Source organism: Montipora capricornis, chromosome 6 (assembly GCF_036669925.1).
Source record: "Montipora capricornis isolate CH-2021 chromosome 6, ASM3666992v2, whole genome shotgun sequence".
Taxonomy (NCBI): Eukaryota; Metazoa; Cnidaria; class Anthozoa; order Scleractinia; family Acroporidae; genus Montipora; species Montipora capricornis.
In genome coordinates this window covers 49,515,911-49,542,208 of record NC_090888.1, presented here as the reverse complement: position 1 = coordinate 49,542,208, position 26,298 = coordinate 49,515,911, and the positions used below count along the sequence as shown (strand labels likewise).

Sequence of the window (26,298 nt, the reverse complement as noted above, 5' to 3'; positions counted from 1 at the left end):
ACAATGGGGTGCCTACAACTAGCCATTTAACATTTCAACGGAAGCTCCATTTAATGGCGAACCAAGATATCAGCAAATTTAGTTCGTTATTTAATTCATGGGGTTTGTTGTATCGAGGCTTTATTCTTTATTTAAGTTGTTACAGCAGTTTGATAAACGCAAATTTGTTTGAAGCCAATCAAAAGCTGCAGCCGTCTATGGTTCTTTTGCGACTTTTTTTTTTTCGTGCCATTTTTCAGTAACAACGTCTCCAAATCAAACAGGCCCGCTAGCTATCTTTACTTCGTTGAAGTCATCTTTCTTAGACACTGTAATGTTGCAGTCCAAGTTCGGTGCGCTCACTGGAAGTGGTTGAGATGCATTGAGTAGATTTTTAGTTCTGCCACCATCATCTGATTTAGGAAAAACGTTTTTAGCTACATAGACGGCACTCTGTGCATCAGCTAAGAGGTGTTGCCTGACGTCATTGCCGTCGTTATGGCTCCAACGCCTGAGACAAAAACGTATTGAGAGGACTGCAAGAATTACGAAGAACACAATTCCGAGTGCTACAAGGGAAATCGCTAGCGGCGTCAACTGCGACTCATATGGAAAACCTGCAAAGACGAAGAAATATCCGTTATTCCCATAGTCCTTCTAGATCTCTTATGCATAAAACTGTTTTTTAAAAAAAGGTTTTCTTATTAATAAGTGTGTATTTCGGATCTGGGGTTTCATCTTTTGTGAGGAGGTAAAAAGGCCGTTCTGTGGTGGTTCTTCTTTAGCAAAGGTCAACTGTGGTAGAGGTCTTTCTTATCTATGAAGGAGAAATAAACATCTTTGCATAAGCGTTGTATTGGTGCGGACAGTTGAGTAAAATCTCTCAAAGCCCAATTTTATTTTCAACCCATCCAGATAAACTATCCGCTGTTCATAAAAAGTGAAGAGGTTTTCAATTGCTGCCGGTCATGACAGGCTGTTTGGATGCAACATTGTCTACAACGGAATACTACGAACCTTGAAATGGTGGTACAAAGGTATACATTGTATACAGAGAAAAGCCAGTTGTCCCATTTGTTGAACTAGATGTTTTCCCAGATGTTCTGGAAGGCGAAGTAGCCTTCTCTGTTATTGCCCGAGTTGTTTTCTTTGTTGTCCTGGAAGGTGCAGTTGTCCTTGTGCTCTGCCAGGCAGTGTATTCTATCGATCGATCAATCAGTGACAAATATTGTATCGAGGCTTTATTCTTTATTTAAGTTGTTACAGCAGTTTGATAAACGCAAATTTGTTTGAAGCCAATCAAAAGCTGCAGCCGTCTATGGTTCTTTTGCGACTTTTTTTTTTTCGTGCCATTTTTCAGTAACAACGTCTCCAAATCAAACAGGCCCGCTAGCTATCTTAACTTCGTTGAAGTCATCTTTCTTAGACACCGTAATGTTGCAGTCCAAGTTCGGCGCGCTCACTGGAAGTGGTTGAGATGCATTGAGTAGATTTTTAGTTCTGCCACCATCATCTGATTTAGGACAAATGTTTTTAGTTACATCGCCGGCACTCTGTGCACCAGGTAAGAGGGGTTGCCTGACGTCATTGCCGTCGTCGTTATAGCCCCAACGCCTGATACAAAAACGTATTGAGAGGACTGCAAGCATTACGAAGAATACAATTCCGAGTGCTACAAGGGAAATCTCTAGCGGCTTCTCATATGGAAAACCTGCAAAGACGAAGAAATATCCGTTATTCCCATAGTCCTTCTAGATCTCTTATGCATAAAACTGTTTTTTAAAAAAAGGTTTTCTTATTAATAAGTGTGTATTTCGGATCTGGGGTTTCATCTTTTGTGAGGAGGTAAAAAGGCCGTTCTGTGATGGTTCTTCTTTAGCAAAGGTCAACTGTGGTAGAGGTCTTTAATATGTATGAAGGAGAAATAAACATCTTTGCATAAGCGTTGTATTGGTGCGGACAGTTGAGTAAAATCTCTCAAAGCCCAATTTTATTTTCAACCCATCCAGATAAACTATCCGCTGTTCATAAAAAGTGAAGAGGTTTTCAATTGCTGCCGGTCATGACAGGCTGTTTGGATGCAACAGTGTCTACAACAGAATACTACGAACCTTGAAATGGTGGTACAAAGGTATACATTGTATACAGAGAAAAGCCAGTTGTCCCATTTGTTGAACTAGATGTTTTCCCAGATGTTCTGGAAGGCGAAGTAGCCTTCTCTGTTATTGCCCGAGTTGCTTTCTTTGTTGTCCTGGAAGGTGCAGTTGTCCTTGTGCTCTGCGAGGCAGTGTATTCTATCGATCGATCAATCAGTGACAAATATAAAAGAAGATAATTCACAAATTTGTAGGTTACGTGCGTTGTTGGCTATCAGTGCCTGTCAGTGAGTTCAGTCATTTCAAGTCACATTTTGCATATTTTCCTTCTTTAAAAAGCAGTTACATTACTCTTGTAACTTTAAATCGTTCGTTAAATCGTCGTATAATTGAATGTCGTATAGCGGAGTCAGTGTTCTGTCCCTGATACAACAAAAACCTCATCAATAATTGGGGTGCAGGGATGGGGCAGTGGTGAGAGCACTCGACTCCCACCAATGTGTCCCGGGTTCGATTCCCGGACTCGGCGTCATATGTGGGTTGAGTTTGTTGGTTCTCTGCTCTGCACCGAGAGGTTTTCTACGGGTACTCCGGTTTCCCCTCTCCTCAAAAACCAACATTTGACTTGATTTACTTTCATTGTTCATTTCAGTTTACAGTGTCCCCAATTAGCGCTCCAGCGCTAGAACGACTAGACACTTAAATAAAGTGTCTTTCCTTTCCTTTCCTTTCCTTTCCTTTCCTCTGGTTATTATAAGATTGCATGAGACAAGCCAATTTAGCCTTTTCCCTATTTGAGGTGAGCAAAAAGGTTGAAAAGATAGAGATTATAACTATAAGCTAATATTTAACAAATATCCTGCGAAATCGCGCGGAATATCGCCTGATACTTAGCCGACGAGGCCGGAGGCCGAGATGGCTTAAATCAGGCGATATTCCGCAAAGTTGATGATTGATGACAATGCACATATTTCTACGTTCAAAATTACGTGTATCGAAGGATATCTTGAGTACGCACGACGAATATTGAGCGCGCTATGACCATATTTGGACATTGTCATAATGTGTTGAATAATAAACAATTATTGGATGAGGTTGAGCATGATATCATGAATTACCAAAACCGAGGTCTGTGTTATCTGCCGAAGCCGAAGGATGAGGCAGACAACACAGACACGAGGCTTTGATAATTCATGATATCATGCGAAAACCGAATTCAATAATTGTTTTATTATACATTTTTCACATAATTCATCCTCAGAAAGAGAAGCGAAGCGTTCAGCCATTTTGTTTCTGAGGAGAACACTCCAAGGGGCTTAGTAACCAGGAAGACGTTGAACTTGACATGCTAAATGTAATATTACATTTATCATGTCAAGTTCACAAGCTATTGTGAATTGATTGAATGCTCTCGACCAATCAAATTTTTCATAGTGAGTGTTATGTATAATAATAAATATTATTAGTATCACCCAACTAGCTTTGTTATTGCCTTTTCTGTCCGACTAGTTGGGTGATACTAAAACAATTAGACCCTTCGGGGAAGGCGCGGTGGCCTCATGGTTAGAGTGCTCGACTCCCGATCGAGTGGTCCGGGTTCGGGTCCTGGCCAGGGACATTGTGTTGTGTTCTTGGGCAAGACACTTTACTCTCACGGTGCCTCTCTCCACCCAGGTGTATAAATGGGTACCGGCGTAATGCTGGGGGTAACCCTGCGATGGACTAGCATCCCATCCAGGGGGGAGTATAAATACTCCTAGTCGCTTCATGCTACGGAAACCGGAGATAAGCGCCGGCCTGATGGGCCTTCTGGCTCGTAAGCAGTGACTTTTTTTTACCAATCAAGGGCTACGGGTCAATATCCCATTCGGCTTCGCCTTATGGGCTATGGACCCGTACCCCTTGCGGGCTACGGGTCTAATTGTTAAATATATACCAAAACAGATGGATAGCGTTGAAGACGCGTGCTGATTGGCTACTCAAACTCCGGATATCCCTTGCCATTCACCTCCGAGCAATTCGCGCGGAATTTGCGCCCGAAAATGTTGTAATCTTAGCAGCAATAAATGAATTAAGATCATCTTTTTGTGCTATATTACTTCGCTCTTTAGTATATACTAAAACAACTATTCACCCCAGTGTCGGTGGCCCGAGCTGCGAAGCGGCGAGGTAAATGACCACCACAAGCCACCTCCACTTCGATGAATCGTTGCTAACTATACATCGCGTATAACTATTGGTTAAATACCATGGGTATTTCGATTTTTGTATCTGTTGTAATCAAATTTGGGGATCGGGTTAACTTTTTTACACCACGAATTCTCATCGCCCTTTCTTACTTTATTCTTTTGTATGTAAACATATATTTGCCGGTGAAATCTTGGAAGAACGAGTTTAACCTTAGCACCACTGCCACCGGAAAAAAAAAATATATATATCTATATATTTACTTACGAGGAGTTGTCACCGACGGTCTTTTTGTAGGATTCTTTGGACAACCATCTGGACACGCGCAGATGTGCTTCAGACAAAATTTCTGATGAGAAGGCGCAAACAAACCATTTGAATTTAAAGATTTCAAGTCATGTTTAAAAAGCTCACGACTGTGTATAATTTACCTCACCAGCACAAGAATTAGAGTATGGTTCGAAAGGTACACATCATAAATCATAAATTGAGGTTCCAGCCAAAGAGCTGAATTAAATTATTGATAACAATTCATTTCCAAGAAAACGACTGTCACATGGATCTATACGATCAAATGACTAGCCTCTAAATAACAAGTTTTATGAAAACTGCTATTTTACAGTGTTTGCAGCAGTTTTCCAGTAAAAACAGCAAAAACGTTTATCATGACCAAGTTTTAAAAAAGTTAAAATTACAGTGCCATTGCTAAATTGTTCCATGAGTTTTTAGTTCACATTTCCCTACCAACTCCGAGGAAATCCGCTTCCTCGGCTTAACAGCCTGCAAAGGCAAAACTTTCTCCGAAATACTATTTGTTCGTCCATAAATGCCTCACATATACGTTTTTTCATCTCGCTACGAATAAGCGTTTTTTTCTTTTCCATTTACACGAAATAAAATCACCAGAGCACAAATTCAAGTATTGAGTGATTTATTATAACAGCATTGTTAAGCCTGTATTTGATTATATAAATCTTACAAGAACCATAAGTGTCACAAAGAGAGTCTTTAAAAGCTTTTAAAAGAGGGCTGCAAGAACAAGTTGGAACGCTGACTTCCCGGGGAAAGGGGGTATACCCTTATATGGGCTATATAGGTATGTGCGGCCCCAAAGGGCAGGGTTTTTCAGCCGTTTTGGTCATAAATAGGGTATCGATTTTGGCCACTTTTCCGCCATTTTGGTCATAAATAGGGTATCTCTAGTCTAGTCTAGTCTTGAATTCGTTTTTTTATTTAGAAGCTACTTCTTTATCATGTAACCTACCTAATAAAAGCAGATAAACATTGCCTTTAACATTGGTCTGAACTAGGGAAATAATTATAAGGCAGGTCTGCACCGGGGGTTAGGGTTAAAGGTCATAAATTGGGTATCAAATTTTTGGTCAGGTAATAAATAGGGTAGAATGGCTGGATTGGAGTTATGATAAGAACTGTTTCAGGATAAACAGCAAGACCGGTTTTGGAAATCTGAGCAGTTTCATTGGTCAGGTGCTTTATCGTGCGTGGAAAATAAGCGGCGTGTAAGCCGACTTGGCCTGCTGACAGTAGACTAGCCGTCTTTCTAAGGTTAAACAGTGATTTATACAACAAGTAGCACAAAAAGGTAATCGCACTTCAATTTAATTTCATGTGCCCGCTGAACACTGAGGCGACAAACTGTAGTTGGAAGAAGTTTTGTCGCATTAACTCAAGATGAAACAGCCTCCCACTTTGGAACGCTTCATGTGGAACTGTATTCTTAGCCAAAAACAGTGCATTAATTATTTTAAGGCTTGGGCGTCAGTACTTACAGTTCCTTTCCGTAGATAGTTGGACTTCTTACGTTGGCACAATATCGTTCTTGTCGTATGCTCTCTATTGTTTTATTGTAATTGGTCGATAGATAACTCTCGTCATACATTCATGGTCCTATACTTAAAGACAACACAATTAATTAAATGCTCTTTGTCTTGATCGACGCAAAATTCCCAAAAAGAATTTTCGCAAATGACGATAATTAAATGTAATGTTCTTTTAGTTCAAGACTTACCATAGCACCAGCTTTAAGATCTGTAATAACTGTAAACTCGGCAGATTGAATGCTTTTCCTTTCGGGATCGCATTTTAGATGGACCTCAGAATGCCACTGGCTTCCTTTGCTAAAATGGCCACAGATTGCAAAACGTTATCACCTTAATAGCGGTGTTCGTCCATTGTTAAATATTTCAGTTCATTTTCGCCCACTCTTAAATGTTTTAGTCCTCCATTGCTATCTCCTATCTTCAGAACAGGGTCTTTTGCGGCCACATGTGGTAGACAACCGCTGTCCTATGTTCTCAAAAAAGACATACATACAAGAAACGTAACAAACAATAAAAAATGAGATAAATAAATAAATACTTACGTATACACCAATTTCATTGTACGTTGAGAGGTATGGCCACACTTTTCACTTCTCTGAGATCCTATGTCCGTATAACTTGTGTTAGTCCAACAGCAAATCTAAAACACCAGACAACTTTAGGATATAGGAGCCTTTTGCACAAAATATGGGCAGTTCAGAAGAAATATTATTATTCACAGTATTTTCTTCGTAATAGGTAGTACATACATAAAAAAATTATCCAGTCGAGAAGTGGCTGATCACAGAAAGGTAGTGCTAAAAATCCTCTATCATTAAATATAAATTATGTAAGTACAAATATTTCAAACTCTTAGAATCGTCTTAAGTGAGATGGCACTTTCAAGACTTGTATTGCCGCCGTGGATGATTTTCTAACGGCATCTGTTGAGGATGACTGTCAAGAATGTCAAGACACCAAAACCTAGAAAACCTTAAGGAACTCTTGGATTGACGCCACCTTCATACGTTCCCAAACAAAGCAAAGTTGCTGGGGTAAAGACAGAGTTAACATAAAAACCAAAAGGATTGTATTTGTCCATCAATGTGGTCGCGAAGTTCTCAACTAATTTCAGCTTTACACTCTCGTCAAATATCGCAGTCAGGGCACACACGATGTATGATCAAAATATTGTAGTTCTTAGGTTAATCAGCATCAGCAAATTCAGTAAAGAATTTACTTTTAGACATTAATTTTACACAGTAGGTGGTATTCGGCCCTAAAACATTTCTCACAATGCAATTCTCGATGCCCGTTGCTTGATAATCACAACTTACAGCAACATCACCTCCGGAGCAGTCTCCAAACGTCCCCAGCGTAAATGATTTGCATGGATTGTAGCTGTACCAATAGCTATCCTTTGCTTTTGCAGTAAACCTGTTGGGCAAATATCAATTAACTGTTCATGGATAATATACTTTCTATTTTCTTAAAGCTCACTAAAATGTCACTTGCCTTAATCAGTGGAGCTGATGATGTAACTAAAGAGGATTCATTTAAAAGACCCGTACAGCACAGAAGAACATGAAAGGTAGGAATTACGACAAACGCCACATAGGCGGTGAAATTTCACAACACTGGTGAGCACAACAATTTCTCTGAAACGTGTCGACAAACTTATGATGTGCTTTACAAACCTTGGACCCCCTGATTTCGCTAGACTCGCTAAATTATAAATTCTGTGCTGGCTATCATGGCAAGCGCACAGAGAAACGTCCGACATGTTGGAAAAAGGAAAAGGCTGGTCTTTTGTATGGTTGCCATTCGCTGATTCACACTCAAGGAAACTAAACAGGAAGGTCGAGTACAAAAGCCACCTGATGCCGCTCAGCGAAGCCATGGTGCAGCAAACGCTGGAGGAAGAGAATAATGTTAAATATTAAATATCAGTATTTACTGCACACTAAAAATTAAAGTGTAAGACTACACTTAAAAATAGTGTAAAATTGTTGCCACCCCCGCAAGCCGTTTTTTTGTGTGTATTATTACACCAACTTCTAAAGTGTAGTTTAACTCTCAAAAGGATGGTAAATTTACACGCAAAATAGTGTAATAATATCAGAAAGGATGGGTAAAATTACCCCGAATGACGGTGTAGTGATCTTGCCAGCCCCGCTACCCTTTTTGGAAGGTGTAATTTTACCCCATCTAAAAAACTTGAAATTACCCGCAAAAAACGTATAATTCAACCATAAAATGAAGTGTAATTATGTTTATTTATCATCGATTTATAAGTAAAATTACACAGACGCTACATCGATGGGTAACAAACTCAAGCGTAAAATTACAATCGCTTACTTACGTAAAAAATGCACAACTCTAGATTCACTTTTCTATAACTTAGCCTAGGGCTATTAAGGTTGGTTTCCATATGATCGCAGACGATCGCGGATCGCAGAAAGTTCTTCGATCGTCTGCGATCGTGATTGCACACGATCGCAGAAGGTAGAACCAAGTTCTGTCGCATTGACAGGAATTTTGTATGAATCGAAGATTTGGAGAGCGTGCTTCGGCAAGAAAATGTATGTATTTGTGCAGACTTGAGTATAATAAAAACAAACTAAACATTTAAGAGCAACGAGGTGGCCTCCCGAAACGTTTAGTATTCGTTCGCCTTTTGCAACGATATAAATGTCATCATAATTCGGGACTTCGCCCGCATAGAGGATAAATGGAGGCGAATCTTGCTTCAACTCAGGTAGCTCTTTTTCAGAAGGCACAACCTGTATATATAAAATGAAGTGGAAAAGAACAGATGTTATAAACAAGTGTAAGTTACATCGAACTGTATGAAGTGCATCACCCCGCCAGTTCAGATGGAAATTATACTACACTGTACATGGTACACTATAACAACTAAATTAACTGCATGGTTAGAACTCTTTTTCAAGTTACATCGCACTGTATGAGGTGCGCCACCCGCCAGTAAAGATGGAAATTTTACTACTTAGTACACTATAACAAGTTAATTAACTGAATGGTTAGATCTACTTTTCAAGCTACATAGAACTGTATGTGGTGTGCCACCCGCCAGTTCAGATGGAAATTATATGTCACTATTCCATAATTTAAGAGTAGAGTGTAACGCAACTAGGTAGTGTAACGACAACAAATAAGCAAACAACAATATGGCGTAATTGAGGGGGACACAGCCCTGTGGCAGGTTTTACGCGACTTAATAATAGGTGCACAAAGTAAAAGCCTCACTTATTCCCCCACTAACGTGGGAGTAGAACAAGAGTATTGGCAGAGCCTTTGTTATCTCCCCAGCACAGCATAGGCTGGATCGGACAAGATAAAGGCAAGGATATAAGATGGCAAGACACAAGCAATGCCAAAGCTTGGGGGAAGTCGCTACGCAGACTTAACTGCCACAGATGCATGCAAGGCATGCATCCCCCCAAAGCAAGGCCAAACTAAAGAAAATCGCCCGATACACTGGCCATTTTTGGAGCAGCAGAAAGTAACACCAATTCCGGAGTGCGAATATAAAGCTGGTAACAATCTGATGACCAGCGACCTAACACCTTAATTAACCAGTCTGGTAGGCCCGCAGTGGCGGTGGCAGACGCCGCCCCTATGCGAAAGCTGTGACTCTTAAGGCTCTCATGCGGGAGACCCGCGCTTCTAGCAGAGTCCCGAAGTAAATGAGTGACGGAGGACCGTGTGAGGTAACGACCCGACTGGAAATAGAACAATGGCCCCGAACGTGGGTTGGCGAGGAGAAAGTATTGCTCCATTGCAGAGACAGGGCACAATAAAGAAGGGCAACGGGCAATGACGAGGGATTGCCCTGCCCTAAAACTATCCGTTTTGAAGACTTGAGTGTAACAAGCAAGCGCTGTGGGCAGACCAGACTGGGACAAAATGTAACGCAGTCCTTGGTAAGATTAAACTTAGAACTAAAACTGTGTACCCCCGGATAGGTAAACTCGCTACACCTAAGGAAGGCGAAAAAGCCAAGGGTAAAGGCAGCCCATATCATGGAGAAATCCCTTGGTCCTAGCCAACTACGTAAGATGGGGCGAATGGCTAAGAGTACGCCCGGGATGACGGGTTGTCTGCGGATACGAGGAGACCCTTGATAGCGGAGAATTCCCCTTAATATCTTTTTTAGGAGGAGTCTTCCCCTTAAGGGGTCTTTGTAGCCTGACATAATGTGGAGATTGCGAACGGCAGCTAATTAAGTCTTAATCGTGCCATGGCGGACTGTACGGGCCAAATAGGAAGCAAAATAGATAAGAGTTCCCTCTGATGCTGGGAGGATGTCACCTGTGGGAGTGGCTAGTCGGTTCATGAGACAAAACTGAATAAAACGCTTCTCCCCAGAGGTATACGTGCGGTTGGTGTTCCACGACAAGGCCCAGTTGGCATACCTAAGGACTGCAGCTTTCAGAGGGTCATGAATGAAGGCGGGATGGTGCAGGGGGTCTGGTCGGCACCGGGAGCGAGTTCCCTGAATCGTTGAACCTGAAAACGGGACAGGGCGTCAGCTATTTCGTTATGCGCCGCGGGGACGTGACGAGCCTTAACCAGGAAATTATACTTCATGGAAATAAGTACCAGGAAACGCACCAAGTCCATGACCCTGGGGGCTTTTGAATGACCCGGAGCGACAACGCTCTGGTTATCACCAGAACTGAAGACGTTTGCCGGAAAAGTGGGAGTACCACAGTGCACAGGCGATAACAATAGGGAAGAGTTCTTGCCATTCAATACTTATCCCTATGGTCTTGTTAATGAGTAAATTAGGGGGCCACAAACCCTGGAAACATTTACCATTGAAAAAACCACCAAACACAATTGTAATAGAGGCATCAGTATAGTGCTGCATGTCGGGGTAAGAGGTGACCCGGGAATCAAGGAAGAAGGATCGCCCCTTCCATTGAGCGATGAATACCTTCCACATTTGAATATCCCTGGAAAATTCCTTGTTCAAACGGATATGATGAAAACGATTCTTTACCCCTCGGGTGAGGTTTATAATGCGCTGGAGGAAAGTTCTACCCGGGACTACTACTCTGCAAGCGAATTGCAGAGTACCGATAAGGGATTGGAGATCTAAAAGGCGGGCAGAACGGCGGTCGGTAAAAGAGTCCAATAATTGCTGAATCCTGGCAAGCTTATCTTCAGGCTATCGCGCTTCCATGCGGTTACTGTCCAGTACAACGCCCATAAACTCGAGAACTTGTGAGGGCCCCAGGGTCTTAGAGGCCGCGGTGGGAACCCCAAGGGACATGACAACCTTAAGCAGCGTAGTAAAGCTCCCTAGGCAGTCAAATTTAGTTTTCTCTGCTAAAAAGAAATCGTCCAAAATGTGTATAACATGGCGGAGGCCATAGTTGTGTTTAAGAACCCATTCTAAGGCATCAGAAATTTGGTTAAAAAGGAAGGGAGCACTGCGGAGCCCAAATGGAAGGTAAAGGTCTATGTAGTACTGAGATTGCCAGTATATACCCAAAAGGTTCCAGTCTTCGGGATGGATTGGCATCAGACGAAAGGCGGATTTCAAGTCCGTTTTGGCCACAAAACTCCCAGGACCCAGGGACCGCAGAATAGCGATCGCGTCATCGACACGAACGTACTGCAACGAATAAGGGTCCTTTGGTATGTGGTCGTTTATACTATCCCCTTCAGGGTAAGAGTGATGGTAAATAGTACGCCATTCTACAGAGTGCTTTTTAGGGACCACGCCTATAGGGTGACACTGCAAGTCAGGTAGGGGCGGGGAGGAAAAGGGGCCCGCAATTCTTCCCAACTGCACTTCCTTATGTATGTTCCCAGAAACGACTTCAGGATGTTGAGAGGCGGATATCAAGTTACGCGACACCCGGGGCTGGTGGGGGCCTAGGTAACCAATGCGAGTACCATACCGGAGGGCACTGATTAAATTGTTAACAAAAGAGCTATTAGGGTGATTAACTAATTCAAGCACTAATTTATCGACATCTAGCGGGGTAGATACAGTTGGGTTGCAGCCTAGCTGGCGTTGCTCCACCTTATTTCTTGCTGCGATCGCTGGGGTTGGCTGGTCTGTTGCTACTTGCGGACTGCTTGGGACCGGAGCAGTTGAACTGTGCGTGGTTGCTTGAGCCGCAGCGACAGCAGTGGTGCGGGAAATAGCAGGAACGGCGTTGACAACCGGAAGGTTTGTTGAAGTCAAAGCAGCCAAGGGCTTGACGGCGAGGTCTTCTGCTTGGGTCCTGGTTGGGGCAATCTTCCGCTGGATGGTACGGGCTAGAGCACACAGAACGATGTGGCTTAGCTAGGCCAGAGAGGGTGACTGTCCAAAGTTCAAGATCAATTTTGTCCCAGGGCTTTGAAAGGTCGTAGGCAGTACGGCGTCTAAACTGTTCGTCATATGTAAGCCAGGCTAGGCCCTTAAACTTAGTGACCGTTTTGCTGATAGTTTGCTGGTATTTGAGTAACTCTAAGGCACGCGAGGGATGGACAGCGACGATCACCAGCATGTAGGCAGTAAATGCGTCTAGCCATTTTTGAAAAGTGTCAATCACGGGTTTTTTCCTCCTAACCAGAGTTAGCGGGGACCCCTGGGAACCCGGTGACGAGTCCTCGTAGCGTAACTGCAGAGTCGATGTACCCACCGCGGAGTATTTTGTCTTCAAGGCTTTTTTCTAAAGGACGATGCAGGCCCAAAGGAGTCGCTGTGTTCGGCATACGAGGACCAGGAGTGCGAAGGTCGTCCAGGAAACGGGCTTGGGCCTCGTGGTTGTTAAAGACCCGTAAGGCTTCATTAACAGAGGCCGACACGTTCTCTTGGATGGCCGACATTTGGGCGGGCGAAAACACCGCATCCTTGGGGACTTGTGGCTCGTCCTCGAACAGTTCTTCCACTGCTGAGTCCATATCCGACTGCTCGTCGTCGTCGGAACTGCGAGTCGCTGCGTCGGCCTGTTCTGCAGGGACACTGGGCTGCGGACGCGGTCGTACGCGTATGTTTGAAGCTAAAGGTTTTCTTTGTGCACCCGTCCATTCTGAGCGCGACTTCTGGAGCGACCAGGGGTGGCTGCCAGCGCTGATATCGGGGTTAGCCTCAGCCTTTCAACCAGATGGGCACGGCTTCCTGTGACTGGAAGATTAAGGCTCTGCAGGCGAAGGTGAAGAACTTCACTGGAGAGGTTCTTGAGGTCGGCTGTTCCCGTGGCCTTGGAAGACTTGGAACGTGGGTGCGCCATAAATTTTAAAGCAAAATTGTTACAAACTGTGTACTCTCGTGCAAGCTGCCAGGATTATGCCCTGTTACAGTGTATTGAGATTTAGATAGCAAGACAGTGTCTCAAAGTTCGACCAATAGGTACAGCTGTACTACGAGCTAAAGAGACGCCACGTGGCGAGCTTGTCAGCCATGAATGGGGCTAACAAATATAAGGACCAATCTAGGAAAAGCTAAGATATATCACTAGATTACTCAGCAAGATAAGCTAAAATACAGACATGAATACCGTTTGTACTAACTGCTAGAATGAGGGAATATTCATTCATGAATTCAGCATTCAATATTGTTCTATTATTTATCTTACTGGATTGCGTGACGAACGAAAGCAGTCTTGCCCTCTAGGGGTGTCATGTTCCATTAACTGCGTTTTACCAGCCGGTAAAAGCGTTAATAACAACTAAATTAACTGAATGGTTAGCTCTACTTTACAAGTTATGTACATCGAACTGTATGAGGTGCGCCACCCGCCAGTTCAGATGGAAATTATACTACATAGTACACTATAACAAGTAAATTAACTGAATGGTTAGATCTACTTTTCAAGTTACATCGAACTGTATGAGGTGCGCCACCCGCCAGTTCAGATGGAAATTATATTACATAGTACACTATAACAACTAAATTAACTGAATTGTTAGAACTACTTTTCAAGTTACATCGAACTGTATGAGGTGCGCCACCCGCCAGTTCAGATGGAAATTTTACTACATAGTACACTATAACAAGTAAATTAACTGAATGGTTAGATCTACTTTTCAAGTTACATCGAACTGTATGAGGTGCGCCACCCGCCAGTTCAGATGGAAATTATACTACATAGTACACTATAACAAGTAAATTAACTGCATGGTTACAGTGCCGCTCGGAGATAAGCGAACAATGCAGACGCAAAATGAACGCACGCGATACGCGTATATGCGTTTTTTTGACGCGTCTAAAATTGCGTATCGTATACGCGTTTGTGCCTTTGTTATTCATAACCATAATTTTGCTTTTCCAGTATTGTTTGCGGAACAAAAGAATAAATTGCGTGACTGCCGACAAGTCGAAAATTTGCATACGGTATGTGGCTTTGATTACTGTCAATTTCGATCCGCAAATGCCGCCGATGAAAGCATCCACAGGGGATTATTTCGAAGTTTAATACCGTTTACATGTAGCAAAGGTCTCGAGAGACGAGCGAAATTAAATCAGCAAATTATGACCCGAAAAACCGCAGACATGATTTTTTTCAGTGTTTGCCATGACGGGGTATTTTACAGTCACTTCACGGTGACTTTTTGCCGACGCGTGCAAAGTCCAATAATTCCTTGTAGAAAAATCAACTAAATTCGATTGGCATATCATAGAAAGTTTTAAAAAATCTTTTCTTTGTACTGAGAGCATTTCACCGTTTGAATCAGTGAATTATGTCCCGAATCACATCACGATGGCCTCTCGCCGGCGCGTGCCCAAAATTAACCCGATAATTTTCCTTGCAGAAAAATCAAATAAATGTGATCAGCGCATCATTGAGCCTTTGAAGAAAAAAATTGTGTCTGAAGTGAAAGCATTGTACCCGTTGAAATCAGAAAATCGTACCCAACAGGACCGGAGATGTGGATATTACATGAATTAAAATCGTATTGTCACGTGCCGGCAAAAGTGTGTGATTTCACTGTCGGGCTGAAAATCCTCACCAAAAAATCATTCTTTACTGCTGAATTTACAAAAAAGCAACTCAAGCTGCAAAATTCTCAGCCTTAAATGATGACTTTCTGTACAAAACGGCTAATGATGAGCCCTTTGCTAAAGAGTTGTGTTGTTAAGTTTAACGAGTGACAGACGCAACGGCCTTGGACCCGAAAGATGTTTGTATTTTTTCACCTATCGGTGAGCGTCACGCTTTATTTAAGTATTCACATCCAAAACGACAGAAGGAGTTAAATACTCAACTTTAAATGATGAATGGCTGTACAAAACTGCTAATGACGAGCCCTTTGCTTACGAGTAGTGTTTTTTAGTTTACGACTAAACGGATGCACCGGCACGAAGTTTGTTTTGATAATATCGCTCTCAACGCTTTCATGTAAATTTCGATGTTAAAAAGGTTCTTGTGTGCAGTTTGTCGCTAGGTTTATATTTCTCCAAAAGGAAACTTAATTAATTTTTTTTTTTTTTGGCTTTGAAACACAAATATCCAGCCAGAAGGACTTTGCGCCATTCGAATAAGCATATGGTGAGATTTCTTCTGCACCGACCGGAGAACACGCAAATTATTTTCACATTCACCACACTGCAAACGACTGAGACTAAACAAAGACAAGGCGACAAAAGAAAGACAAAAGGAGAGCTCATAAATACTAATGAGCCATTTTGCGTATGTGTAGACGCGCATCCGCGTTTGTTTTGACGCGTTTACGCGTTTTGCGTATGCGCGTTTTTTGCGTATATTTTGGTTCGCTTATCTCCGAGCTGCACTGTAGATCTACTTTTCAAGTTACATCGAACTGTATGAGGTGTGCCCCCCGCCAGTTCAGATGGAAATTATACTACATAGAACACTATAACAAGTAAATTAACTGCATGGTTAGATCTACTTTTCAAGGTACATCTAACTGTATGAGATGCACCACCCACCAGTTTAGATGGAAATTATACTACATAGCACACTATAACAACTAAATTAACTGAATGGTTAGATCTACTTTTCAAGTTACATCGAACTGTATGAGGTGCGCCACCCGCCAGTTCAGATGGAAATTATACTACATAGTACACTATAACAACTAAATTAACTGAATGGTTAGATCTACTTTTCAAGTTACATCGAACTGTATGAGGTGCGCCACCCGCCAGTTCAGATGGAAATTATACTACATAGTACACTATAACAACTAAATTAACTGAATGGTTAGATCTACTTTTCAAGTTACATCGAACTGTATGAGGTGTGCCACCCGCCAGTTCAGATGGAAATTATACTACATAGTACACTATAACAACTAAATTAACTGAATGGTTAGATCTACTTTTCAAGTTACATCAAACTGTATGAGGTGTGCCACCCGCCAGTTCAGATGGAAATTATACTACAAAGCACACATTCAAAATTATCTGCATGGTGAGATCTACTTTACTTTCAATGCCATAAAAGAAGCACACCACACGAAATGTAAATAGAGTACGGTAGGTCAAAAGAACACCTCAACACATGATAGAAACAAATACATAACAATCAAACTTTATCAACACGATGGAATACAACACGTAATCATCAAACCTTGTCACATAATAACAAATCTCACCACACAATGACAAAAACACACTACAAGACAAAACTTCAGGACCAAAAGAATAAAGATTACATAAGAAAGTCATAGCTTTCCATAATTCTTTCTTGTTCTCCACTGTATTCTACTACTTCCATTTCATCATTACCCCTAAAACAACCCAAATCCTGGGCATCTTCATAAAATTTATGAGATACAACTGTAGGAAGTTCAGATTTGACTTAAACTTATAGAAAAAAAGGGTAAACTCCACTTAAACAATTCAAACAAAGGAAAAACCGTTGCCATAGCCGTACTAGCCTAATAAGGACAGGAAAACAATGTGGAGTGAACAGTTCTTACCTGTCAACTGTCTTTCGCTTTAGACTGAAGTGTTGCTAGTGATTGTCTGTAGTTGACTGGCTGGCTGCACTATGTTGCTGAGGAATAAATAGGTGTATCTTCATCAGTAAGAACAAATGGAAACCTTACACTAAAATATTCATGGGATATTTGTGCTGAATTGTAATCTAACCTTGCACAGCTCTATTAATTTATTTATCCTCAAATTCATTGCTTTCCTGAATCAAAGAGCCAATGTGAATAAAATCAGTCCAATTCCACTGAACAACACTTTATATTTAGCCTGTGTGGTGACCGACTGGGAAAAAAACCGATTGGAAAACGAAACCGAACCGGAACAAACGAACTAAGAATGAAACAAGAATATTCTTATTGCAAAAGTAGACAAAGTACATCAATTAAACCAATGGAATAATAAACAGAGATAAAGTCATCTGGGCTATAGGTTGGCCAACACTTCATAGTCTGGGTTCAGCAATGGGTTACTCATGAAGTTCTCTTCTATTTAGCCTTTCACGAATGTTTTCACTTCGTGACACGTACATGTATGTCTTCCTCTAAATGTATCTCAGTAAAAAACAGCCGCCATATTTTTGTAATATCACGCCCCTGGTGAGTCATGGGTAGTACCAGTCCTTTACACTTACCTGGCGCTGTTGTCGCGCGAGGAAATCAATTTTCCTTAATACAATCTTCAATTTTGGTCCAACATTACGAATGAGTTATGCTCCCAAATCTCTACCAGTATAACTCCGCTTTCCAAGAGGCCAAGCAAAGAATTCCTCATCAATTTCCATGCATGAAAGAAACATATATTTATATTAAATTTTAAGGCGGGAAGTTGCGGTCGCCTCGCCAACGAACGAATACCACAACATTATGTTTATGAAGTTAGGTAGATTTCACCTATTCTGCGCGCCGGCATATCATTTTCCGGGAGAAGTATTCTAACTGACCGTCGCCGGGACCCAAGGTCTTGATTTGGGTGACATAACGAGCTAACAGTGCCTTCCATTTGTGTCTCAAATCTAAGGAACGTCAAAACACTAACAGAAAACAGCTTGTATTTTTTTATGTATTTCAATACATCGTCCTTTGGTGCGAATTGCAGTCGATCCAAAAACACTCGGATCGACTACAATACGCACCAAAGAACGATGAGGACATCATGACCTTCAAACCTTAACAATGGAAGTAACGAACACAGTTTACTCACCACGAAAGGTTCAGCATATTCGTTGTACGGGGCGCCTAAACTGGTAAGCCATTCGCCTACTTCCTCTACTGTCCATACTTTAACATCTTAGGATCCATGAGCAGCCATTGAATTTAAAATAACTCAAGAAACAGGACCTCCAAATATTCAAAACCTTCTCCAAAGACTGGCCGAATGAAAAGGAGTACAAAGAGGGTCATCAAGTTTCTTTATCGCTGTTCAGTAATGCATCGGGGTGCAGGGATGGCGCAGTGGTGAGAGCACTCGCCTCCCACCAATGTGGCCCGGGTTCGATTCCCGGACTCGGCGTCATATGTGGGTTGAGTTTGTTGGTTCTCTACTCTGCACCGAGAGGTTTTCTCCGGACACTCCGGTTTCCCCTCTCTTCAAAAACCAACATTTGACTTGATTTACTTTCATTGTTCATTTCAGTTTACAGTGTCCCCAATTAGCGCTCCAGCGCTAGAACGACTAGACACTTAAATAAAGTTCCTTTCCTTTTATCTTGATTGACGGAAAATTATGTCGCCTTTTTGACCGGAAATTTTTGTCAGAAGACGTAAATACCGCAGCCAATCACATGGCTCGAAGTGACATTTGTAACCGGAAACAAACCTTTTAAATTTCACCGTGCAGCTGACATCTATGCTTGTTACGAGCCAGAGTTTTAGGAGCTTAAGAAAACTACCGGTACTGGCTCACATTCGTGGTTGGCATTCGCACGACCCAAATTTTCTTGTCACTTGTGGGTACAGCAAGACTTACAAACTCTTTTCAAGTTTTGAATCTCATTTTTCCCGCAACCATCCTGAACTTATTAAGGAAACGGATGAAGGAAAAGAGAACGAAATTCTTTCTCATGATGATTCGGATAATCCGGAACATTCGCCCAGTTCAGAGGGAGAAAGCGACTTAGAGAATGACACGAGAGATACATCTTCGAATGTCTTCGAAACGTTGATATATTCATACTTAAACTAGAGAGTGTAACAAATTGAGCCAGACTGCAATGAGAACTACGTACAAATAAATAAGCCCTGAGGACAGTTTGTTCGGCCCAGTATATCATATTGATGAATAGCTATTTATAAGCCCACAACTGTATGAGTTCAAAAAACCAATCTAACATGGTTTAGATTAATCGGCCTTTTACTATTAAAATTGGTGTAAAAGTACACTTCCAACTGTGTAATTTTATCCTTGATAATACCCATAAACTCTTATCCTTTAAAAAGAGTAAAAATACCCTACATTTAGAGTAATTTTAGAAGATTATTTTGGTGTAATAGTTTACACAGTAACAAGGTGTAAAAATACCCTACATATAGAGTAATTTTAGAAGATTTTTTTGGTGTAATAGTTTACACAGTTACAAGGTGTAATTTTACATTTTTGCGTTCGTAACATTACACTTTAATTTTTAGTGTAATGCTTTTCCGTACGGTGCCACAACTCGTAAAGGCCAGCTAAAATTCGTGGAAAACCAACAGAATATAGACCGAGATCAAGAACACTCGTGCAAGGTGGGAAAGAAACAAAACGTAGGTACATAAAAAAAAAAGTTAATAACTATGGAAAACTGAAGAGACCACATATGAAAATTCCCTTGAGGGTTTCACTTGATGCTCTGGAACATAGGATAAATGCGTTCTTCTTATAAAACCAGCAACAATCTGGCCGTACATGCAAGCCACAGCTGAAGCCAATTGTACACTCAAGAGTCTATGGGCTGTGGAACCCAATAAATAGAGATGCCTTAGACACATCTCTGATATCATCACCCCAGGAGACCGACCGATACGTTAATTAACGCTTCACTGACGCTTGGTTGCTGTTCGCTGTGTTGGGGAGGTCGCTTTAATCCCGAGCAAAAAAATGAACTTCTAACATGTCTTCAACGAGGCCATTGTTAATTAACATACCCAAAAAACGTGGCCCTGTGTTTCGAAGTGCAGTCCTCGCGATAAACAAAGAACATCCATTATGCTACTCGGAAGAAATTGCATTCGAGTGCGACCATAAATACATACGCTGAACTTGACTCGTAGATTTCGCGGAAATTGGTAACGTCACCCAATCACAGTTATCTATCCCTTGGTTGCTGTTCGCTGTGTTGGGGAAGTCGCTTTAATCCCGAGCAAAAAAATGAACTTCTAACATGTCTTCAACGAGGCCATTGTTAATTAACATACCCAAAAAACGTGGCCCTGTGTTTCGAAGTGCAGTCCTCGCGATAAACAAAGAACATCCATTATGCTACTCGGAAGAAATTGCATTCGAGTGCGACCATAAATACATACGCTGAACTTGACTCGTAGATTTCGCGGAAATTGGTAACGTCACCTAATCACAGTTATCTCTTTAACAAGCAATTGAACGTTTTAACTTTGAAACTAAAAAAAAATTTTCCAGTTGAAAAAGTACTGAGAATTATGGAAAACAGTTGGCTGTAGTGATCGCAGAAACCAGAAATCAGCTTCTGGCTGTATTCACTTCCGGTATCGCTTACATTGCACACCTTTTAGCTTTGACCGAGCATGTGTAGTGTAACTGCTACTCTTGCTGTTATCTTGACAGTAAAAGCGTCTCTCTTAACATTCTTCGAATGGATTGATTAATGATGCATTGCCAAACAGAGGTAGTAACGGTGCCGACCTTATGTTGCCAATAAATTAAAATTTAAAGTAGACTTTTGAGTTAATACTAAATTTTGACTTGAGACATCATCGTAATTTCAAGTTTTTACGCTGAAACGTTGTCATACTTGACACTCTAGCGAAGGCCATCATCGATAGGTGCCAAAGAAACCAGCTGAAAATTAAAGCATACGTGGTGCTATCGAAAACTCACCCCTCAAAACCTTCATCGGTATTTCCAAGTTTTCTATCCTGTGTCACGCAATCTCTTCTCGAGAGTTCTCACTTGTTTTTCACAGGACACCCAGGGGACAAGGTCAGTGAGCTGATGTCATAACCTCCTTGTTTTTCAAGGGTTACATGGTCAACTCTCATTTTTCGTTTCAGTCCTCCTCACGGAAGAGGTATTTCCCAGTAAGAACGTTGACGTCTTCCACCAAATTATTCAATTAACATCGTGAAACGACAGGCAACTACGTGGCATAAAAGCGTGATGACTACCTTTCGACTCACAGCTTTCTTCATACGAAATCCCACTTTAATAATTCAGATAGCCAATCACAGCAGCGAAATGGCTTTCTCACACGTGCAAAAAGCGTTTCGTCCAATCAGAAGTGACTCGTCAAAACATACCACTGATTTCATTCAACAAGTTTATCCTGGCTCCTTGCGTGCAAAGCCGTCAGAGCTAGAAACCTATCGTACCAAAAGTACAAAAGATTTATGCTTTCAGCAATGGCGCAAGGCTCCACGAGATTTAAGCAATTAGGAAAGCCAATTGATGACTATATTATAGAACTACAGAACAAAAATACAAGAGCTAACTGACAACGAGAAATGTGAAGGTTCTCGTTGAATTTCTGAGAGAAAACACGGTCCAGCAAAGAAATCCTGAAGACATCGAAGCCAAAGAATTGAGGGAATATCCTTGGTGTGAAGCAAAAGGACGGTAAACACTTTGAACCGTCAAGTCTTCGATGTCTGGTTTTAGGCTTATCTTTCATATACCGGACCCTGAATAATTAACGTCCACAAGACAAAAGAACAAAGCTAACATAACAATACCTAATCAACAAGGCCTAATCAGAATAACAATAAAAGTTAAAAAAGTTTTACAAACTCGGAGCTAAAAGTTAAAACTTATGAAATATTTCGTCCGTTTTTCAACCGGACTTCATCAGTCAATGATGTGAATGTTAAAAAGATGAATTTTAAAAGGTTTTTTAACGCCTCTTGGGGGTTAGAATTGTGTCATAGATGGCTGCTAATTCGTAACCATTGTCTCTGTTTAACGCCGGTTTCGTAAGTTTAATTTGAATAGCTTCTTTTATCCTGCGTTTGAAGGTGTTAACTTCGGTTGATAGTACTTTTGTCTTATTTGGGTTCACCGAGTGGCCCTCCAGGCGACAATGCTCGTGAATAGCTGATGAACTTCTTGATTGGTGTTCTTTTACCCTGATTTCCAGAGAGCGGGCCGTTTCGCCAACGTACTCCTTCTTACACTTCTCACAATGGATCTGGTACACAGTACCGCATTTCTTGAGATTGACAGTTGTGTCCTTGACACGTACCAATTGTGATCTTAGAGAATTGACGGGTTTATGAATAAGTGTAACCTCATGTGACTTGAAAGCTCTTTGCAGGCGTTCCGAGATTCCTTTGATGTATGGCGTTGATGCATAGATTTTCTTCTCGTTTTGAGGCTCTTCGGTATCCTCTGTTGTAGATTTTGGATGTGGTATTGTTAGCATCCATTCTGGATAGTTATTCATTTTTAGAGCTTGCTTGACGTGCTGTGTTTCTCTAGTTCTGTCATCGTTTTCCGTAACCAAGGTCTGACCTCTCAACATCAGGGTGTTAACCACAGCTCTTTTGTGTTGTAGATGATGGTTTGATTGGAAGTTTAGGTACTGGTCCGTGTGCGTAGGTTTGCGGTACACGGAGATCTTGGTAGAACCATCTTGGTTAATACTCACACAGGTATCAAGGAAAGGAATCCTGCCATCCTTTTCTTGTTCCGAAGTGAACTGGATATGTTGGTCAATGGAGTTTAGATGTTCTGAGAAGGAATCGACGGCGTTTTCGTGAATCTTGGCCATCGTGTCATCCACATATCGATACCCCATAGTTGGAGGGGTGGGGGCGGTGTCCAGAGCTCTGCTCTCGAACTGTTCCATGTAGAGATTGGCCACTACAGGGGAAATTGGAGACCCCATGGCGGCTCCTTTCTTTGTTTGTAGAATTCACCCTGGAATGTGAAGTATGTGCTCGAGAGGCACATCTCTAGTAGAACAGATAATTGGGCGATGTCTAACGGGCATCTATCCGGTAAGCTCTGGTCACTTTCCAGTTTGGCTCTGACAACTGGAATGGCTTCATTGATCGGAATGCTGGTAAACAGTGAGGAAACATCGTATGAAACGAGTTTCTGTCCAGGGGGTACTTCAAGTTCTGCAATCTTGTTGACAAAGTCTTCACTGTTGACGATGTGATGACTGTTGAGGCCAACAAGAGGTTTCATAATCTTAGCAAGGAACTTGGCAGTATCATACATCACGCTACCAATGCTCGAAACTATTGGCCGTAGCGGTACGTCTTTCTTGTGAATATTGGGTAGCCCGTAGAACTTTGGGACATTCTCTGCTGTGGGGTACAGTTGATTGTAAAGATAATTAGGGATTCTCTTTTCTTTGCGCCACTCCTTCAAGGTTTGAATGAGTTTGTTTTTGATGGCTCTGGTTGGGTCAGATGTCAGTTTTTCATACGTATTGGTGTCGTCTATATGAGCCTTCACCTTGTTGTGATAATCTTGTTTGTTTAGGATTACCGTAGTGCGCCCTTTGTCCGCTGGTAAGATTACAATTGAAACGTCTTTCGCCAGAAACCTTAATGGCTTCCCTTTCAGCTCTGCTGATGTTTGATCTTGGGGGTTTGCTCTTGCTTACGATTTTAACTACTTCATTTCTCAGGCTCTCGGCTTGGCTTTTATCTTTTAGTTGATTACAGGCCAGTTCAGTGGCTGCCACGATCTCATCAACTGGGATCTTTGATGGAGTTACGCTAAAATTCAGACCTTTCATGAGAACCGAGCGTTCACTATCGGAAAGAGGGCGGTCAGAGAGATTCATAACCCACTTTGTCTGATCAATGTTGGTATCTCCAATGTTTGTCGTCGGTGATCGAGTTTCTTCTTTACTCAGTAGGCGGTCAAACTTTTGCCTCTGGCGGCTCTTTGCCATCTCAAAGTGCGACGAATGTGTTTTCTCGAAGAGAGTTAGAATTTGGTTGTTTATCTCTGTTGACACCTTGGATTGTAAACTTGATTTCAGTTCTTTTACGCTCTCCTCGTACTTTCTGATCGTAAAGTCGCATTGTCTTATTCGTTCCTGAAGAAGTTTCTTCTCGGCATTATGAATAATCTTCATGGTCTTAACACCTTTCATACAGGTTCGTAGTTTCAGGCTGTTTGGAGTAATGTTGTTGTATCTGCATCGGATGTTAAAGTGCTTGTGATTCTGCCACCGGGCGAGTTTTCCAAGCGTTTTCTCTCCTTTCGTAACCATCTTTAGGACTTCGTGTAAGAAGGAGTACGTTGGCGAAACGGCCCGCTCTCTGGAAATCAGGGTAAAAGAACACCAATCAAGAAGTTCATCAGCTATTCACGAGCATTGTCGCCTGGAGGGCCACTCGGTGAACCCAAATAAGACAAAAGTACTATCAACCGAAGTTAACACCTTCAAACGCAGGATAAAAGAAGCTATTCAAATTAAACTTACGAAACCGGCGTTAAACAGAGACAATGGTTACGAATTAGCAGCCATCTATGACACAATTCTAACCCCCAAGAGGCGTTAAAAACCTTTTTAAAATTCATCTTTTTAACATTCACATCATTGACTGATGAAGTCCGGTTGAAAAACGGACGAAATATTTCATAAGTTTTAACTTTTAGCTCCGAGTTTGTAAAACTTTTTTAACTTTTATTATGCTTCCGGAGCAGGAAACAAATGTTTTTAAGAATAACAATAGTTCTTTTGTATTCCGCCATTTTGGTCCGGTATATGAAAGTCTACCCTGGTTTTAAGCTTTAATTCACATTTGAAAAGAGAACACACTCATAAGCAAATTTAACGCATATTTGACTCTTTGGAGGTTGACTAGCAATAGAGTTATGACACTAGAGAGTTAAGTTTCCAAAATCCTGAGTTCGAGGTTTTGGAACGACAAAATTCAGAATTCAACGCCAAACAGAGGGACTTGGGCAGAAGAAACACAAGATGGCGGAAGGTTCGTCAGCACGTGTCCCAGGCACTTGTAAGGTATGTATATCAACAGCATTTGATTATAACGAAAGACGGTTCTTTTATTTATGAACGGTAGAGTTTATTGTGTAATTACCGGCTTTGTTAAGTGTAGTGTTTGTATTCGGGAGCTCTCCAGCGCGGGAACCCGGTGACCGAGTGGGGCATAGGACGAGTGATTGATTGTGTAGGGAACAGTGTGAATTACAATAGGAGAGTGTTTTCGATTAGCTTCTTTGTGATCCCTAAGGATATTACATTGGCGACGAGGATGGCGAAGTGGCCATGCTCACAAGATGCTCACAAGAAGACTTCTCAGCTCTTACATTTTGCCGGGATGGAGGTACAAGACATCTTCGAAGATTTGCAAGATCCTGATCCCATCCTTGAGACAGGTGACAATGCTTTTAAAATAGAGATTCGGAAACTAGATTCCCACTTTTGCGTAGAGGAAAACATACCATACGAGCGCCACGTTTTTCGCCAATTGGCACCGAAGGAAGAGGAGATCGCTGACCAGTTTATGGTTCGGCTGAGAAAACAGGCACGACATTAAAATTTTGGGACGAGTTTAAACGATAATTTGAGGGATCAGCTGATAGAGAAGTTAACGAATTTTGAGCTCAAGCAGAGCAGAGGAATATCACACTGGAACACAGGAAAAAATAACAGATTCCCATTTTTGGATATTTTAGGGTATTTTGAAGAATACCAATAAAAATCCCAAATTTGGGAAAGTGAGACAAGTCCCAACCAGGGAATTCCCAACCAAGTTCCCTGATTGGGACTTGTCTCACTCTTCCAAATTTGGGATTTTTGTTGGTATTCTTTAAATACCCTAAAATAGCCAAAAATGGGAATCTGTTATTTTTTCCTGTGGAAGAGGCGTTAGATAAAGCTCGCGCATGTGAAGCGGCCGGCCGACAGGCATCAAACGTGACAACAAGCCCTCCGCTAGCCGACGGAAACGGTATCAATGTGGCTAAGGAGTGGCAGCAGACGACGACTGACGAGAGGAAAAAGTGCTACAAATGTGGAAGAGAGGGGCATCTGGTCAGAAATAGAAACTGTCCTGCAAAATGAAAGAAGTGTGTAAAGTGTGGAAGGTATGGACATTTTCATTTGTGCTGTCGCGGTGAGAGGGATAGTGAT

At 41.7% G+C, this 26,298-nt stretch overlaps 3 protein-coding genes across 3 annotated transcripts; all 3 read right to left on the bottom strand.

Annotated features, from left to right (window-relative positions):
- Positions 1–77: 77 nt before the first annotated feature.
- On the bottom strand, positions 78–21,083 carry LOC138052356 (uncharacterized). Its single transcript, XM_068898814.1, has 9 exons — positions 20,132–21,083; positions 7,780–7,995; positions 7,420–7,519; positions 6,646–6,743; positions 6,292–6,400; positions 4,530–4,611; positions 2,091–2,273; positions 997–1,690; positions 78–596 (listed from the first exon to the last, which is right to left on the bottom strand). The coding sequence occupies exons 1-8, from the start codon at positions 20,185–20,187 to the stop codon at positions 1,356–1,358; spliced, it is 1,179 nt and encodes a 392-aa protein (XP_068754915.1). The 5' UTR covers positions 20,188–21,083; the 3' UTR covers positions 78–596; positions 997–1,355.
- Positions 21,084–21,910: 827 nt separating this feature from the next.
- Positions 21,911–23,022, bottom strand: LOC138054065 (uncharacterized). Its single transcript, XM_068900576.1, has 2 exons — positions 22,686–23,022; positions 21,911–21,924 (listed from the first exon to the last, which is right to left on the bottom strand). The coding sequence occupies exons 1-2, from the start codon at positions 23,020–23,022 to the stop codon at positions 21,911–21,913; spliced, it is 351 nt and encodes a 116-aa protein (XP_068756677.1).
- Positions 23,023–23,036: 14 nt separating this feature from the next.
- LOC138054064 (uncharacterized) lies at positions 23,037–24,408 on the bottom strand. Its single transcript, XM_068900575.1, has 2 exons — positions 23,640–24,408; positions 23,037–23,488 (listed from the first exon to the last, which is right to left on the bottom strand). Exons 1-2 carry the CDS (start codon positions 24,406–24,408, stop codon positions 23,037–23,039), a joined length of 1,221 nt encoding a protein of 406 aa, XP_068756676.1.
- Between the last annotated feature and the right edge of the window lie 1,890 nt (positions 24,409–26,298).

Excerpts from the sequence above, each read along its gene's own strand:
- LOC138052356 (XM_068898814.1), bottom strand. The coding sequence starts at position 20,187 with ATGTTCTTTGTTTATCGCGAGGACTGCACTTCGAAACACAGGGCCACG. Across the intron at positions 6,744-7,419 it reads GCTCCGGAGGTGATGTTGCT|ATTTGCTGTTGGACTAACAC; the intron begins GTAAGTTGTGAT and ends CTGGTGTTTTAG. Across the intron at positions 2,274-4,529 it reads ACCGTCGGTGACAACTCCTC|AATACACTGCCTCGCAGAGC; the intron begins GTAAGTAAATAT and ends ATCGATCGATAG.
- LOC138054065 (XM_068900576.1), bottom strand. The coding sequence starts at position 23,022 with ATGGAACAGTTCGAGAGCAGAGCTCTGGACACCGCCCCCACCCCTCCA.
- LOC138054064 (XM_068900575.1), bottom strand. The coding sequence starts at position 24,408 with ATGGTTACGAAAGGAGAGAAAACGCTTGGAAAACTCGCCCGGTGGCAG. Across the intron at positions 23,489-23,639 it reads AACAAGATTATCACAACAAG|CAGAGAATGTCCCAAAGTTC; the intron begins GTGAAGGCTCAT and ends TGTACCCCACAG.